The following is a 17,696-nucleotide window of genomic DNA, read 5'->3' as shown; positions in this document are numbered from 1 at the left end:
ATTTTAATTTTTGTGGTGACAATTTCAGGATGACCATAGCATTGGAAGGTTGAGGCAAAGTCTGGTTAAAGGTTATTTGATCTGAAGTTTGTGGCTGCATGTAGTTTATCTAACCTATCAACTGGGAAATTCCCAATGTCATGGCCATTTCCTATTTTACTTTCTATTTTTCTCTCCAATTCCAAGTATATGATTTCTGGAGTATATGAAGAAGTGGTAGGATATTGTACCTAAAGGTAATGACCAGAGGGCTCTGTGCATGTAGTCTGCATTTGATCGTCAGCTCTTCATAGAGCTTTCCTCTGTTCTCAGGCATATACTTCGCCTGGCAGTAGAGAAATAAATGAAGATATGATCCATTATCAAAGAACTAATAGTCTAGTAGTCAGGGCAGAATCTAGGCACATATATTTTATCCCTGACATTTTGTGTTGGAGACAGGACTTCTGAAAGAAGGAAAGGGAAGAACTTCCCTCACATCCTCTCTTGGGCCTAATCCTCATCTGTCTTCTCCCACCTGCCTACCATGCTAGGCTTGAATGGCACGCCCTTCCAGCCAGCCACACTACAGCTGACAGGCATTCCTGGGATGAACACAGGCCAAGCTTGGATTGCCCTGATTTTCTGTTTCCTCTACTTCATCTCCATTGCAGGCAACCTCAGTATCCTCGCTCTGGTCATTCGGGAACCTCCTCTACACCAACCCATGTACTATTTCCTCTCTATGCTCTCTCTCAATGACTTGGGAGTGTCCCTATCTACACTTCCTACTGTGCTTGCTACCTTCTGCTTCAATTACCGCCATGTTGGTTTTGATGCCTGTCTGGTCCAGATGTTCTTCATTCACACATTTTCTTTCATGGAGTCGGGCATACTGCTTGCCATGAGCTTTGATCGTTTTGTGGCTATCTGTGACCCACTACGCTATTCCACTGTGCTTACCAATAGCCGCATCTTGGCTATGGGTCTGGGTATCCTTGCCAAAAGTTTCACTACCCTCTTTCCTTTCCCATTTCTTGTAAAAAGATTGCCTTTTTGCAAGGGCAATGTGCTGCACCATTCATATTGCCTGCATCCAGATCTGATGAAAGTGGCATGTGGAGACATTCATGTTAACAATATCTATGGGCTCTTTGTGGTCATTTTCACATATGGCGTGGACTCAGTTTTTATCCTTCTGTCTTATGCATTGATCTTGAGAGCTGTGTTGGTTATTGCATCCCACGAACAGCGGCTCAAGGCACTCAACACCTGCATATCACACATCTGTGCAGTACTGGCATTTTATGTGCCCATAATTGCTGTCTCCATGATCCACCGCTTCTGGAAAAGTGCTCCAGCTGTTGTTCATGTTATGATGTCCAATGTCTATCTGTTTGTACCTCCCATGCTCAACCCCATCATCTATAGCGTGAAGACCAAAGAGATCCGCAAAGGCATGCTCAAAGTCTTCCATAAATCTCAGACCTGAGGAATGTGGCAGACCCCGAGGGAGCTCTGTAAGAGAAAGGACTAAAACTTGCCTGCTAAATTTAAGAATATTGTTGAAACAAAGTAGAGGCCTTAAGCTTTCAGTAGTTGTGATTTTGGAATCAATAAGAGAATAATTTTGGGTGTGGGGAAACTGGGAAACGGAATAATATTTGAAGTGTAAATAAAGAAAATATCCATTAACATGATGAAAAAAGAATAATCTAATTTATACAATGTTGAACTTAGTTATTGGTCACTGACTGTATGTTTCCTTCTGTTAGTTTCTGAGAATGTTATAATGGTGAGCATAACACATTGTTAAATGAAAAGGTATACATGTCAAAAGATGTAGAAGCAGCAACTGATGCCCTGAAAAGTGTTGGTTATTTTTTCAGGAATAACAGAGTCCCGCAGGGCAAATTGGCTTGAACACAGGGGATTCTAAAATCACAAAGTATAAGATAGAATCTTTGAACACAGAATAATCCTATGGAGGTTTGGTGTTGATATATATTTGTAGAAATAAAGGTATGCTATATTAGGTGGGTAGGGAATAGCTTCTGAAAGCTGACAGACATGTTCAGTAAAGTATTTCCTTCAAGATTGAAGGGTGAAGGGACCATTTAGGTCTTACCAGAAAAAAAAACTGCCTGAGACAAAATATTTTCCCACAATAGATTGGAACCTCAACTCTCCAGTTATGGTCCAATAAACTACATAGTCATACCACTTAGCATTTCAGAGAACACAATTTGGCTCTATATTCACCTTACCCAATGAGCAGTGAATTAAGTAAGAACTTGATGATTATAGCTTATGAAGCTTGGTGGATATCTTAAAACTTTTCAGGTGCTAAGTGCTGTGTGTAAGGTAAGAGTGATAGGACACTAGCACTAAGTGTTTGGAGACACAGTTCTCGGTATGTGATTCTCACAACCTCATCATGAACCACACCTGGAAGTTTGTGGGCCATGCTAACTCCAGGGTCTCCTCTCTAAGTCTATCAACCAGAGATTCTGGAGAGTGGACATAGCTGTTTGTGTTTCAATAATTTCCCTCACTTATTCTGATACTGTTAACTTAGAATAGTACCCTAGAGTATGTGATAAAAGGCATATTTTCTTTTGTTCATTGAGAAGCATGGAGAACATGGTCCAAGGAAATTATTCAAGTGTAGTGGATGGTTTTTAAAGGTAGGGGAGACTGAGTTCATCTTAGGAGTGTGGTATCTGTGGTGACAAAAGCAAAGATGGATTGCCATTCTATCCTTTTGAGGTGATGGGGTTTAGAAGTCATCTTAGCTTCCCATGACATTTTAATGAGCATCCTCCAGCCACTTCACACTGGCTGCCCCATGATACATGAATCCCTTCCCTCACAGTCTTGATCATTGTTATCTAAACCTACCCGACATGAAAAAATGTAGATGGGGCTTTCAAACAAGTAGGCAAAATTAAAAAGAAAAGCAAGTTAGCTCTTGAGGTTAAATGAGGTATGTCAACGTGAATCCCATGTGTTCAAGTGCACTGAGTAGGAAGTCCCCTGAGAAATCACTCACTCTAATCTAAGGCATTCTACTTACAATTAAAAGGGTGTATTTATCTCTCCATTTAAACTTTCAGTTGGGTGGAACCTCATGATTTCTTCACAAATGCTAAACTTTTAATACAATATTCAGTTAAATATTTTATGAGTGTATATTTGTTTTACTGATATGTTTGTAATATTATTTTCATTCAAGTGTATCAAGTGCTTTGACCATCTTCCCCCATTACCTTCTCCTCATCTCCATTTCCCCTCTGACAGTTCCCTTCACTTTCTTAATAGTCTTTCTTCTAACTAAATGTCAAGAAAACATGTGTGCTTGAATTACATGTGAGGGAAAATAATAAAGTTTTCTTTCTGAATCTGTTCTACCTCACAGTAAGCACATAAAATACTTTATGACATTTTTTATACAGATGTATCATTGTATTTGGTTTCATTCCCACACAACCTTCCCTTGTCTCTCCTCCTCCTTCTCTTTCCTTCTTTCTTTTTTCTTTCTTTCTTTCTTTTTTCTTTCTTCTTTCTTTCTTCTTTCTTTCTTTCTTTCTTTCTTTCTTTCTTTCTTTCTTTCTTTCTTTCTTTCTTTCTCCAAATAAACCCCTTTTGCTTTCATGTATTACACAAACATGTGCACATCCATGCACACACACATGTGGGCACACATGCACACAAGTCATGTATACACTTATATTTTTACACAATGCACATATGCACACTCACATATATGTACAGTTGCACAACAGGGCATATCTGTCTTTATTTTTTCTTATCCCTTTGTCTCCTTCCCTTTAGTAGATTTATTTCTCCTCTCGCATTTACCTTTTTATTTTCATATTATCTATGCATTTCATTTCAATTCACACTTAAGTCTAGATTCTTTATATGAGAAAATATATTTGTCTTTTTAAGCCTGAATTATTTTGCTTTACAAGATAAACACCAGTTCAGTCCATTTTCCTGAAAACAACACAATTTCACTCTCTTTCTCTCTGATTAAAACCCCATCACATGAATATAACATACTTTCTTTATCCATTTATCTGTTGATGGGCATCTAGACAAGTTCTAGAGCTTAGTCCTAATACTGTTGCTGCAATATGCATGGATGTGTAAGCATTTTCCCATGGATTGTCATTTACCAAATATATTTTGTGTCAAGATTTCCAACGTATTGTGCTATGCTGCATATTTCACTGATATTATAGTATTATCACTACCTAAATGAACAAATATTTGAGATTCTTTTACTTATCTAATCACTCAATGGAGATCTTACAAAAGGACAAAAGCCAAAGGGACATGGTAGGGTCACAACACTTTATGATTTTTGAAATCCACACTTCTCCCTGCCAGTCTTATGGCTGATATGAAACTCTTTTACCCATTATTCTGATACCTTAATATATATATATATATATATATATATATATATATATATATGTGTGTGTGTGTGTGTGTGTGTGTGTGTGTGTGTGTGTATTCTAAGTTCTCTTGAATTACACTTCTAGGATTCAAACTCATTATTCCAGTTCAGCTAATAGTGTAACAAAACTGGAAGCAGATATTATTTTCATCTGTTCTTCCAATATTTCAGACCTTCAGAGGAGGAGAAATGTCTTTGCTAAGCTCCATATTCCTCTCCACTCTTGTAGATTACTTGACAGATAGAGGAGGTAGCCTTTTTTCCATTCTTTCCTTAACAAGGATTCCTTCCATCAGAAACCAAAATGAAGAAGCAGTGAAATATTTAATGAGAGGAACAGAAACTGTGGGAAAAACATACTAGAGGTTGGGAAATTAGGACGTGGTATGGGTATTATGTCCACTACATTCATCTCAAGTCAAGCAAGCCTTTTACCTCTTCTCACTTGAGTATCTGTCTCTGCAAATACTTATTCTATGAAAAACAAGTTCCAAGTACAAAGTTAATTTATTACTATTATGATATAATAAGAATACATGGGTAAGACTCAACCAATATGTCTGTGAGTTTGAACCTCATGTTCCTGCATGGCCCTGAGATGACCCTGATCTTTGAAGTAGGTGGAGGGTTCAGTGGGAGGTGGAAGTATTGAATAGGGAATTGACTCGGGAAGAGACAGGATACATGGACGAATGGAGCCAAGATAATTTTCTCTATTGCTAAAATTCCGAGGTTGGCCCTGGACTCTAAGTTCTGTAGCTCCATAAGCTCTATGTTTTACCTGGAAACTGAAACTGTTTAAAGCTCACTACTCAAAGATCATGCCTCTGGATTCCAGGCCCGGTTTTCATTGTGAGATGGCTTTTGTGCAGGGAGGGGAGTTACATGTAGTGAGCTCAGAAACTTTTTTTCTCTATCTTCATCATATGGAAGCAGTTGAATTTCTCTAGATCTCTGGGGAGATAGGGTAATACCTCTCCAAGGTAAATGATTTTTTAAAAGTTCTTGATTACTATCCCCAAGGTGAGATCTCACTCTCTCTACTTTCCAGTACACTTTAGTATCATACTGAGACAAAAACAGAACCCCAAAGGCCCAGGTCTCTTGCTTAGATATATAAGTCCACCTTTGATTTGTGGCTAGTGGCTGCCTAAGGCCACTGTGAAACTGTTGTGAACTTTGGCCAACTGTAAATCTAAGAATTCCTTCATATAGCCCTCTCAGGTGATGTTGAACTTGATATGTGTACAAGAAGTGTGTTTTTATCCATCAGTCTATTGGCTTCTCATCCTGTATTTTAAAATTTCTGTTAATGCCTGTATGTATATGAATAGATGCCACAGGTTGTTTAATCCACGATAGAGTTTTAAGGCAATAAACAAGTTAACAAATCTCATTGTTATATAGATCTTTAGAAAGAGTAATATGGATTCTAATTCCCGATAGTTTCCCAGGTGCTTTCAGCTGGGATTAGCAGAGGTCATCTTAGTAATACAGGTGGTGTGATGATGATGATGATGATGATGATGATGATGATGATGACGATCAGGATGATGATGATACAGGTCTGTCATGTCTCACACTGATCCATAGCCATGAAATTCTATCACAAAATGGGTGCAAATCCTTTTGCCTGCCACCTAAGACCTGGGGTCTGGCAGTTAGCTGAAAGGAACTTTAATCCCAGGTCAGCAGGTGCTGCCAGCACTCTTCCTCACTCCCATGTGGGCTTATTCTGCCTTTGAATATCTCCACTGCCCATAAGCAGTGTAGCTTTAACTCTGGGAAAACCATTCCTTGCATGAGCTTTAAACTACCTTCCTGTTACCTTTCATTCCTTTCATCCTTGGCTCTACTCATCTTCACTGAGGTCCCCTTTGTTCTCCAAAGGTCCCCTTATGGCAGTTGTTGGTCTGATAATGACTGTCTAGAATGTGGAACCCAGGACTTCCAGTTTTGATTGAGCCTCACGTCGGAGCTTCTGTCCATCTAGTCATGCTTTTAGTTCTCCAAAAGTGTACCTTGGAGTCACAGTCACAGGAAGTGCAGTGGAGGTACATGGTCACACAGAAGCATGACCTCCAAAAAGCTCAGAGTCCAACAGGAAGGACAGCATGTATCAATCATTTCAGTAGGGGTGAGTTATGGGATCTATTTGTTTGTTTTGATTTGTTTTAGACAGGGTGTCTCTATATAGCATTTGCTATGTAGACCAGGCTAGCCCTGAACTCATATATCTGCTTGCCTTTGCCTCCCAGGTGCTGAGATTAAAGGCATGCTTCATCATGACTGGCTGGGAAGTCAGTTTTTTTCATTGAATGCCACTAGTTTTCCAAACAATCTCATTGAACTCATATTCACAGGTTTTAACCTTTAGTCAGATACCATAGCACTATATAATACAAATGATAAAAAAGTAAAGCAACACCTAATTACGACAAGAAAAGTATAGATGAAGATCATCTATTTCATTTTCTTGTACAGAGAATTTATTTTTTTACTTTATTGGCTTTAGGCTTCCATTAGACAAACTGGTCTAACTGGACTTCAAGAAGGTATAACACCAATGCCTTATCTAGGCTACATTTTTGATGAAATCTTGAGCATCATGAGCATATTAAAGGGCCAGGCAGATGCTGAAAGGGGAGTCCAGCAGATGATGAACAACAAGGAAATGTGGAGTTGCAATCAAGGGAGTGAATGGTGTTTTGAGGATTGGTTGCAAGTGTCACTGTAGTGTAGAAGACTGCCAATGCACAGTGTAAGAATAAGGCACTTCTGCATGCTACATTCCCTCCAGGAAATAAAGGTAATTGTATCTGGTACATAATTTAGTTGGCATGGGATATCACTCGAATTACTGCAATTCTTCAGTATTACTATGCAATTAAGGTTGAGAGAGTAATGTGTGAAGTAGAAATTAGAAGACTTATGTATAAGAGACACAAGGAAGCCTATTTCACCTGTCAGGAGAGCAGTTTGTTTTTAAGAAAACACAAGATGAGTTTTGTGGGAATTCACCAGAGCTCTGCAGGAGGACTGCAGACAATGGGAAAACAAGCTCTCTGGCCAGGCTCCCTCTTTTCCAGCTCGTTTCTTCATGGTGATTGCTGTTCATATTCCCTTGACTGGCTATACATGGCTCTAACTGTCCCTCTGTCCAGCACAGCAGTTCTAAAAGCTCTTCAGATATGTGGACAATTTCATGTCATCTGTGGGTAATCATGAAGGATTCACACAGAAGCTGTGATGTATACACCTATTCTGTTGTGAATGACTAAATGCATGACTGGAATTTACTGTTTGCATATCAATTGTATCTGTGTCATTTTATTCACATTTCTTTTATTACAAATATGATTTACTATGCTATTCTCCATTCATTACGTTACGTTATATCAGGGCACATCACATATTTCTAAACTTGCATAAGAGTTCTGAATAATCCCTTGATGGTCAATTGAGCCATTTATCTGCATCTTCACTTAGTCCATGGATTCTGGGCCAAACCTCATTTCACAGCACTGTATCATCAATAGGTTTGATCAACTATGCTGTTCATTCAGAAATAACTTTTGCATCTGCATTTTCAACTAGAATGTTAATTTCATGCCTTCTAAAGTCAGAATCTCAATTTAATTAATGTATTTCTTCTTGTCTAGAACAGAGTGAGAACCCATGGGTATGATTGCTTACCCAGGTGTTCTGGTCTCCTCAGATTTATAGTCAGAGCTACAGCTTTATAGATACAGAGTGGTAATTCAACTCTGTGATAACTAACCTAGAAGAAAGTGGGATTCACTTTTACCATCTTAGAAAACCAGAAGCATGAACCATGAATATCAATATTCTGTACCTTCAACACATTCAAGTGTGAGAATCTTACATATTAATTTTATAAATGAAAAAACAAAACAACAATCTCTCATGAGATGGAGCAATCTGAAATGCTTCTTTGACATGCAACAAGTGAGTAATGGGATATCAGGGAACCAGGGAGAAAGAGGAGAATGTCTGCTATGTTACTTTACCCACCAATTTTCTCACCCCCTTATGTCAATTTCTACAGGGATGCTAATAAGTGTGGCTTAACAGGTTTGAGCTAACTGCAGTTTGTCTCAAATGCAGGTGAAAACTTATCTCTACTGTTGGTGTCATGGGAGTAGAGAACAATGAAAGTCTTGACCTCCTATCAGTCTTCCTGACTGGCATTCCAGGATTGGAGGCCCAACATTGCTGGCTCTCCATTCCCTTTTTCATCATGTACATGGTTGCCATTGTGGGCAACAGCCTAATCATGGCAGCAGTGAAACAAGAGTCAGCTCTCCATGAGCCAATGTACCTGTTCCTCTCCATGCTGGCCATCACTGAGGTGGGAGTCTCTGTGTCCACACTGCCCACTGTTATGGGCATTCTTTGGGTTGATGCCTACAGAATTGACTTTGATGGATGTTTGGCACAAATGTTCTTCATTCACACTTTCTCTGGCATGGAGTCGGGAGTCCTGTTGGCCATGAGTTATGACCGCTTTGTAGCCATCTATAATCCTCTGCGCTATACAGCCATTCTAACTCTGCCTCGGATCATATCCATGGGACTGGGTATTACACTAAAGAGTGTTGCACTCATGGCCCCACTTCCAATTCTTTTAAAACAACTACCGTACTGTCACATAAATATCCTCTCCCATTCCTATTGCCTTCATTCAGACTTGATCCAACTGCCTTGTGCAGATACTAGGCTGAACAGCATCCTGGGGTTGGCCATTGTCCTGGCCACTTTTGGGCTAGATTCATTACTCATTGTGGTCTCTTATGGGCTCATTCTGTACACAGTGATGGGTATTGCTTCTGGTGAGGGTCGAAAGAAGGCACTCAACACATGTGTGTCACACATCTGTGCAGTGCTTATATATTATGTGCCTATGATTGGTGTGTCTGTGATGCATCGAGTTGCCAAGCATGCATCACCAGTGGTCCACACCCTCATGTCGAGCATCTATCTGTTTGTGCCACCAGTGCTCAATCCTATCATATACAGTGTGAAGACCCGTCCAATCCAACAGGGAATTGCCAACTTATTATTTTGTAAGAAGGGATTGATCTGAATCACACACTCAGAATGCAGGGATTATTCTTGAATCTATAAACACTGGTTGTAATACTTCAACAAGGAAAGCTTTATGTTTGGTAAGTTGATAAGGAGAAGAGAAATTCAAAGCATTTTTACAAGCTTGATTCTGAATTATAAATGTCATGCATACATCTTAAATTTTACTGATATACATGTACATATGTGTCCAAAATTTCTTCTTTAATCAGATATGTAGGAATAGTAAATCAATCCCAATTCTTTTAGAATAGCCAGTTAACATAAGTTTTGAGATTTAATGATATTTAAATTAAAATAAGGAAAAAATTATATTTTACTGAAATTCTTAGGGATGAATTGTCACCCTAAGGATAGTGATTCTGTAAATGTCATTTTGGTTTAGTATACTTTTCTGTTTGCTACCAGATATTCATGGCTTTAACATTTTCTTCTTTATGAAAGAACACCATTTCACTCTGACAATTGTCATGTTTAAAAAAATAAACTGTATGAAAACCTATCTATGAGGACACTTTGTACAAAAGGAAGTGATTCGTCATCCAACCCACCATTCAATACTTTCACATCCAGTTTTTATGTGTTTTTAAAGACTCTGGAATGTCCATTGACTGAATGATTTCAATTGAGCCTTATAGTAAAATATGAAGAGCCTCAGCTGCACAGGCATCATGCATAGATATTCTGTCTTTCCCCTTTCTTCCTTTTTACCCTCAGCCTCCATCAGCTTCAGCATGCTGTGAGGTGTGTTCTGTTCTGTTCCCTGACCCCTTTTCTCAACTCCACCAACACAGGTCCAATTGTTTCTTACTCTTTCTGCCCTTGGTTTAATAAAAAGCATCATAAAATAGGGGTGACTATACTCTCATGTTCTAGACTGCAGAGAGCTGGTTCCTAGGTCTAGTAGCAGGTCCTTAGCCTCCCTCACCCCAAGGGCTCAAATTACAATAACAGTATTTCCTATTTTGTTGTATTAGTTCATCAATCACCTATAAACAGAAATGTTTTGAAATGTTTATTTTGTTTGAAACAGCAATTACAAAACTTTCTTTTATATGTTTTTTAGACAACAGAAATCTGTCTAGCTTCGATATTTTTAGGTTGATGGCTAATATTTTATAATACATGTATGCAGTTGGTATGAACTCATTTTCAGAGATGATATAGCAGGTATACAGCAGTTCATCATACACTTCTTGCATTTATATTTTAATGATTTACACATTGATGTCAGTGATTTGAGAATATACTCTCTAACAGATGTTTATATCAACACATTTGTTGCTGCTAAATCTTTTTTTTAAAAAAAATTGCTTCCAACGAAGTTTTCACTGTGAGACATATTTTTGTGTTTAAAATTATTTTAATATTTATTCTATTATCAAAGTATGTGACAAAATATACATACATATTTAAATATGTGTTTGTAAATTAGCTGTGCTGTGCTACTTTTAAGAGCCCATGAATTTGAAAGAGAGTAAGTCAGGCATATTGGAGAGTTTGTAGGAATGAAAGAGAAGAGCAGAATGATGTATTAATAACCTCAAAAATAAAAGAAATGGTTTTTAATATTTTAAATACATTGAGCATATAATTTATGTAAATAATAGAAGCATTGAAAAATGTATATATTACATAAAAAAATCTGGGTAGGAACTGAACTCTAAAAGAGATGAAGAGGTTTTGACCCCAGATAAGTTTCAGTTAATACCTGAGACCTAGGTCGGCCTGCATTTTACTTTCTCTTCTTCCTATAAATGTTAATACTGGAAAGCTTGATGACAAAAACAAGAAAGAGACATCAGTGTTCTTCTGTTACTGCCCAGAGCATTGCAGAGTGGATTTTTCTGGAAAGAAATCACACAGTCTACATGAAATCAGCATGGAATTAGCTCAACTCTTTCTCACATGTCTATTTTCCCAAACTCCCAGCTTCTCAAGCTTATTCCACTTACGCTCTTGATATGTAGTGTTTATTTGCCTTTTCATGTAGGATCAATATTCATGTTTAATTCTTTCTTTAATTAGTCTAATAGTTCAAGAAAATTTTCTATTACTATAGGTCAAAATTATATAAAATCTTGCATTTAATTAAATTCTAGCATTTTGTGTTGAGAGAGACATGTAGAGGTTATATCTTCAGAGAGCATGTTCATACATTATAAGAATTTTGAGTTTTTAAAACAAGATCATGTGCTTTATCATATGTTCAAAACACAGTGAAGAAAAAAGAAAAAGCTTTATATTTTGAAAACATTTTTCTCAATCTCAAAGGCAACTGGTTAGAGAATAGCAAACCTAAGCTTTAAAAAATATCTCTTCAATTTCTAGTCAAGCAATAATGTTTCTTTTATTAGCTGGGCCTATCTATTAAGCAAATGTTCCACTCCACATCCTTTGTATACACAATTTTATGGCATTAATATTCATGCTTGAATCCATGTTATATTTATAAGTAGTCTTTTCTATACAAACTTCAGTCTTCAGTGCACCTTTCTTTGCAAGAGGAGGCGAATAATTCCTTGGCGGATCTGTTTGGTCTTTGCACTGTAAATGATGGGGTTCATCACAGGAGGTGCCAGCAGGTAGATATTGGCCATGAGAACATGGACCAGTGGAGAGGCATTCTTGGCAAAGCGGTGAGTCATAGACACACCAACCATAGGGACATAGAGAACCAGAACAGCCAGTATGTGGGACAGACAGTTGTTGAGAGCCCGGAGTCGTTCAGTCCAAGTGGCTGTGTTCAAGACACTCTTCAGGATAAGTGCATAGGAGAGTACAATGAGCAGAGGGTCCAATACAATAATGAGCAGGACCAGAGCAAATCCATACCATCTGTTGACTCTGATGTCAGCGCAGACCAGGTGAATCATATCCTGGTGGAGGCAGTAAGAGTGAGAAAGAAGGTGGGAATGGCAGAAGGGCAGGCGCTTGAGCAGGAAAAGGGAGGGAAGAACAGCCAAGACACAGCGGCAAATGATGGCCAACCCTATTTTTCCAATGACCTCACTGGTGAGGATGGAGGCATAGTGGAGTGGGCGGCAGATGGCCACATAACGGTCAAAGGACATGGCCAATAGAACAGATGATTCCATGAAGGAGAACCCATGGAGGAAGAANANCTGNGCAAAGCAGGCNTCAAAGCNGATTTCCCNNATGTTGAACCAGAGGACCTGCATGACAGTAGGGAGTGTGGTGAGAGTGAGACCCAGGTCAGTGAGGGCCAGCATGGAGAGGAAGAGGTACATGGGTTGGTGGAGAGATGGCTCCGTGCGGATGACAGTGAGGATGGTGGTGTTGCCCATGATGGAGATGGTGTAGAGGCAGAAGAAGGGGATGGAGATCCAGAGATGGATATCCTCAAATCCCGGGATGCCAGTGAGGATGAAGTAGAAAGGTCCATGAGTGGTGTTAGTTACTTCTGACATACTTGATGAACGGGACATACAGAATCTGCAGTCCACATTAAAAACAGCATCAGTATGGTGTCATTATTCACTCAATCAGTACAATCAAAAAGTATATATTGCAGGTTGCCCTGGAGAAGTACAATACTGACTCATTCAATAGCTGGAAGCTGAACAGTGAGGATTATTCTCTTATCGATTTGTATTCAAGACAAACTCATTTCTTTCCACTTGTTTATTTATTTTTAGCTGTGCTTTAAAATGCAGCTATACATTTTTTTCTGGTAGGATGGACTCTGACGAGTGCTCTATCTGTGCATATGTAAGCATACGTACAGTTTTACAAAGTGAAATTGATCCTATTAGAATTTTAAACAAATAAACAAACAAAACCAAAAGTTATGTCGTTGTTCTACCTGACCAATATCACAGAAAGTAGATTTGTTTAGTGCTCTGCATTATTTACTCAGATGAAATAGTATTTAAACTCCTCCATTGCTAGTGGGATTGCAAGCTTGTGCAACCACTCTGGATATCAGTCTGGTGGTTCCTCAGAAAACTGGACATAGTATTACCGACAGATCTATCAATACTTCTCCTGGGCATATACCCAGAAGATGTTCCAACTGGTAATAATGACACATGCTCCATTGTGTTCATAGCTGCCCTATTTATGAGAGCCACAAGCTGGAAAGAACCCAGATTTCCCTCAACAGAGGAATGGATGCAGAAAATGTGGTACATTTACACAATGGAGTACTACTCANCTATTAAAAACAATGAATTTATGAAATTCTTAGGCAAATGGATGNATCTGGAGGATATCATCCTGAGTGAGGTAACCCAATCACAAAAGAACTCACTTGATATGCACTCACTGATAAATTGATATTAGCCCAGAAACCTAGAATAGCCCAAGATACAATTCCCAAAACACAAGAAAATCAAGAAGAAGGAAGACCAACACGTGGATACTTCATTCCTCCCCAAAAATTGGGAATAAATTACCCATGAAAGAAGTTGCAGAGACAAAGTTTGGAGCTAAGACGAAAGGATGGACCATCCAGAGACTGCCCCACCCTGTGGTCCATCCTATAATCAGCCACCAAATGCAGACACTATTGCATATGCCAGTAAGATTTTGCTGAAAGGACTCTGATAAAGCTATCTCTTGTGAGGCTATGCCAATGCCTGACAAATATATAAGTGGATGCCCACAGTCATCTATAATATAGAACACAGAGCTGCCAGTGGAGAAGCTAGATAAATTACCCAAGGAGCCTGCAACTCTATAGGTGGAACAACAATATGAATTAACCAGTTCCTCCAGAGCTTGTGTCTCTAGCTGCATATAGAGCAGAAGATGGCCTAGTCGGCCATCATTGGAAAGAGATGCCCCTTGGTCTTGCATACTTTATATGCCCCATACAGGAGAATGCCAGGGCCAAGAAGTGGGAGTGAGTGGGCAGGGGAGCAGGGCATGGGGATGGTATAGGGGACATTCGGGATAGCATTTGAAATGTAAATGAAGAAATGATCTAATAAAATAATTACAAAACAAAAGAAATAGTATTTAAATTGGAGAATATCAAGATTATTTTTAGGTGCCTTGCTTCAGCAATTGTCTGTAGTATACTGTCTCTTATTCTCTTATGGAGCTTAGGAGTAGGACAGAACTCAGGAGCCAATATCACAGGTTTGTCTTGTGCATCAAAAGTTTAATATTCATAGAGAAAATCCACAAGGGTTGGTGCATTAATGAATGTCCAATGCATCACGGAGAAGTCATGGGAACTTATACTCATTTGCAAGTAGCTGAGAATCTAGAAGTTAATATGATAATGTAGACCAAAATTTCAGGTGAGGAAGAAAGAAGCCAGGGTAGAAACCAAATAAAATTTAGGTAGGTTAAAGTCAATTTATAAGGAAATCTAAAAATCTAGTAATTATATACAAATGGAGGAGGAAGGAAAGAACTTTTATATGTCTGCAAAAGAAACATTTGCAAAGGCATTTTCATGTTAGTAGAGTAATAGTAAGTGAAGCCAAGATGAAGTGGTCTGAGGGAAGAATTAATGATCATCTTTGGAGAGCTTTTATAGATTAATTAGTCTCAAAGTGCTCTATATTGACTCTAGAGGATGAATACAGATTTTACTCTTTAAATCTAACCAATAAATGGGTCTTAACTTTTGGAAGGGTGTCTGAATAAAATTATGGATATGTTTAATTATTTCTGATAATTATGGAATGTTACCACCTCATACCCCCTAATATATCCATAAATGCCAAATTCACAACTCTGGGAAAAGTCCCTTAAGAATTTGTACAGCAGCCGGGCGTGGTGGCGCACGCCTTTAATCCCAGCACTCGGGAGGCAGAGGCAGGTGGATTTCTGGGTTCGAGGCNAGCCTGGTCTACANAGTGAGTTCCAGGACAGCCAAGGCTACACAGAGAAACCCTGTCTCGAAAAACTAAAAAAAAAAAAAAAAAAAAAAAGAATTTGTACAGCAGCAGCAGCAGCAGCAACACCAGCATTAGCAACAACATAAAATTGGGGAAAATAGGAAACAAAAAATTAAAACATAATAGAATTTCCTTCAATTAGGAAAAAAGATTAAAATATTTACAAGTTTCTTTACTATAAGTTAATATAATTTAATACTCAGAAACTCTGCTCCATAAAATATAAATATAGGCAAATATTTAAAACTGAAATTTTTATAAGAAAGAAAATTATATAGATGTTGTAGAAAACAGTGAGAATGACCAATTAAAGAGTAAGGGTAATTTAAACCATAAATTAAAAGAAGCTATAACTAAGGACTGTGAAGCTCTCCTAGTATTAAGTATTTACAATCCACAGTTATATATTCATTATTAGTATTTAAAAACTAAGAAAACCATGTTAATTACAGATGTGGCTGGCAATTTGTAAAAATGCATAGGAAAGAAATCTGAGCTAAATCATGATGGTTCCTCCATCCCCTAGCACTGTGCAAGAACAGGATTGTTCACCCAGCCAGGAAACGAGCACATCACAGTGGCTCTCTGAGGCTGAATAGCCTGATTTTAGTGGACCAGGCTGGCCTTGAACTAACAGAGATCCTCCTGTTCTCTGCCTCTGGAGCACTAGGATTAAAGGTGTGCATGACTACCGCCTGGCTCCCAGGCACTCTTGAATAGAGTATGGTATAGACTTGGCATCTCTTTCCTTTTTCTAGAGGCTAGGCACACATTTTCTTTGTAAATGTATATGGTCTTTCCATCTGTTTTTATATTTCTGCTTGCTTTGATTGGTCAGTGCAAATAATCATAGCAGAATATATTTATTTTGAAATATTTATGCTTATGAGATAACAGAGCTCAATGAAAAGCACTAAGAGTGACAAGCTCCATGGAGAAGACCATAGAATACTGAGATCAGGCTCATTGTTTGATTTCCAAATCCTTTATGAACATCTCAGGGGTTACTCTCTGAGATGACAAACAGTGTATCCAACCATGTGATAAACTTAAGTTTATCACAATAATTTCTTTTGACACCTTTGATATGTCCTCATAAGTAGAATGTTTGATGGTGTTGTAGTTAAATACAACCTGCATAGTCTGTGTGGGAAGCCAAAGATCACTGGGGACGGCAGAGAACAGTAGAGTACCATGAAATTCACAGAAAATTGACTGCCACACACTGCCCTAGAATGTTACAATTTTAACTCAGTTAACTACTGTATAATTTCTGCTCATCATTCACACTAAGAAAGTGTGTTTAATATGAATAATATTTTTGGGAAAGCCAGCGAGTTGTTTTGTTTAATTCAGCTAAAATAAAGTTTACTGAGGGTTCTTGCAAAGGAGCTACTCGGTCCAATGTTGACGTGTCACATATATACATTGCTGTGAATTTGAGTTCTTTCTTCTTTTTGAAATTAGTATAAAATGGTAGGTTTATTGTGATATGGCCATATGTATATATACATCATACATTGTTCATGTTCACTTTCTGTACAACTCTTTGTCTTTTTCTACTCCATAAGTTTCATAGACATGTATTCTACATGTGAGAAAGCATGTGATTTTCTCTCCTCACTATCATTACTTTGTTGTGTCATCTCTTCATACCCCTTCATATCCCTTTCAACATTTATGTCATACTTACACACATGGTATACACAATATGGTATAGAAAGCCAGGAAATCTTGAGGAAAATAGTCTACTGGGTTCTCTGTAGTTCGAGTAGCAATTTAAAAGGGTGGAGAAAGTGTTAAGTTTGTACACCAGCATATGCTATGACCATGAATCCTATGTTTCCCTGGTGAGGAGGGCATCATTGTAGGTACGATGGGAGCTGAGGCAGAAAGGAGGTAAAAACCAATGTTCTGAAGGGAGAAAAGAGCTTTCATGAGGCCTTAAGCCAAGGAGAGATATCATTAGCACAGGTGTTAGCAGAGGGGCTGTGAGCAAGGGGACTTCTGGAGAAGGATGAAATTATGGACAACACACTTGCTGACGGTGAGAATGCATTTGTGTATATCTACAAATTTGTGAGTATGTGTGTGTGAGAATACAGATATGCAAGTGAGTACATGTATTTGAGCATGAGTATCCATGCATGTGAGACACACTAGGGTAGACCTAAAAACCAGTGGATATATATATTAAGAAGAAACTAAGACAGATGGAAGCATAGAAGAAGGGAGAGGAGGAGGAGGAGGAGAGAGAGGAAAACCAG

The 17,696-nt window shown here is 38.4% G+C and overlaps 3 protein-coding genes across 3 annotated transcripts; 2 read left to right on the top strand and 1 right to left on the bottom strand.

The window, feature by feature from the left end:
- The first annotated feature begins 526 nt into the window (after positions 1–526).
- Positions 527–1,471, top strand: LOC110330694 (olfactory receptor 51I1). Its single transcript, XM_021210967.1, has one exon. The coding sequence runs from the start codon at positions 527–529 to the stop codon at positions 1,469–1,471; it is 945 nt and encodes a 314-aa protein (XP_021066626.1).
- A 7,085-nt stretch (positions 1,472–8,556) lies between these two features.
- Positions 8,557–9,564, top strand: LOC110335291 (olfactory receptor 51I2-like). The gene has a single exon (XM_021217379.1). The coding sequence runs from the start codon at positions 8,601–8,603 to the stop codon at positions 9,549–9,551; it is 951 nt and encodes a 316-aa protein (XP_021073038.1). The 5' UTR covers positions 8,557–8,600; the 3' UTR covers positions 9,552–9,564.
- Positions 9,565–12,036: 2,472 nt separating this feature from the next.
- Positions 12,037–13,002, bottom strand: LOC110333688 (olfactory receptor 51Q1-like). Its single transcript, XM_021215374.1, has one exon. The coding sequence runs from the start codon at positions 13,000–13,002 to the stop codon at positions 12,037–12,039; it is 966 nt and encodes a 321-aa protein (XP_021071033.1).
- Between the last annotated feature and the right edge of the window lie 4,694 nt (positions 13,003–17,696).

Source organism: Mus pahari, chromosome 1, assembly GCF_900095145.1.
Source record: "Mus pahari chromosome 1, PAHARI_EIJ_v1.1, whole genome shotgun sequence".
NCBI classification, from domain to species: Eukaryota; Metazoa; Chordata; class Mammalia; order Rodentia; family Muridae; genus Mus; species Mus pahari.
This window is presented reverse-complemented; position numbering and strand designations above follow the sequence as displayed.

Bases quoted from the DNA above. Each gene is read 5' to 3' on its own strand.
- LOC110330694 (XM_021210967.1), top strand. From the start codon at position 527: ATGCTAGGCTTGAATGGCACGCCCTTCCAGCCAGCCACACTACAGCTG.
- LOC110335291 (XM_021217379.1), top strand. From the start codon at position 8,601: ATGGGAGTAGAGAACAATGAAAGTCTTGACCTCCTATCAGTCTTCCTG.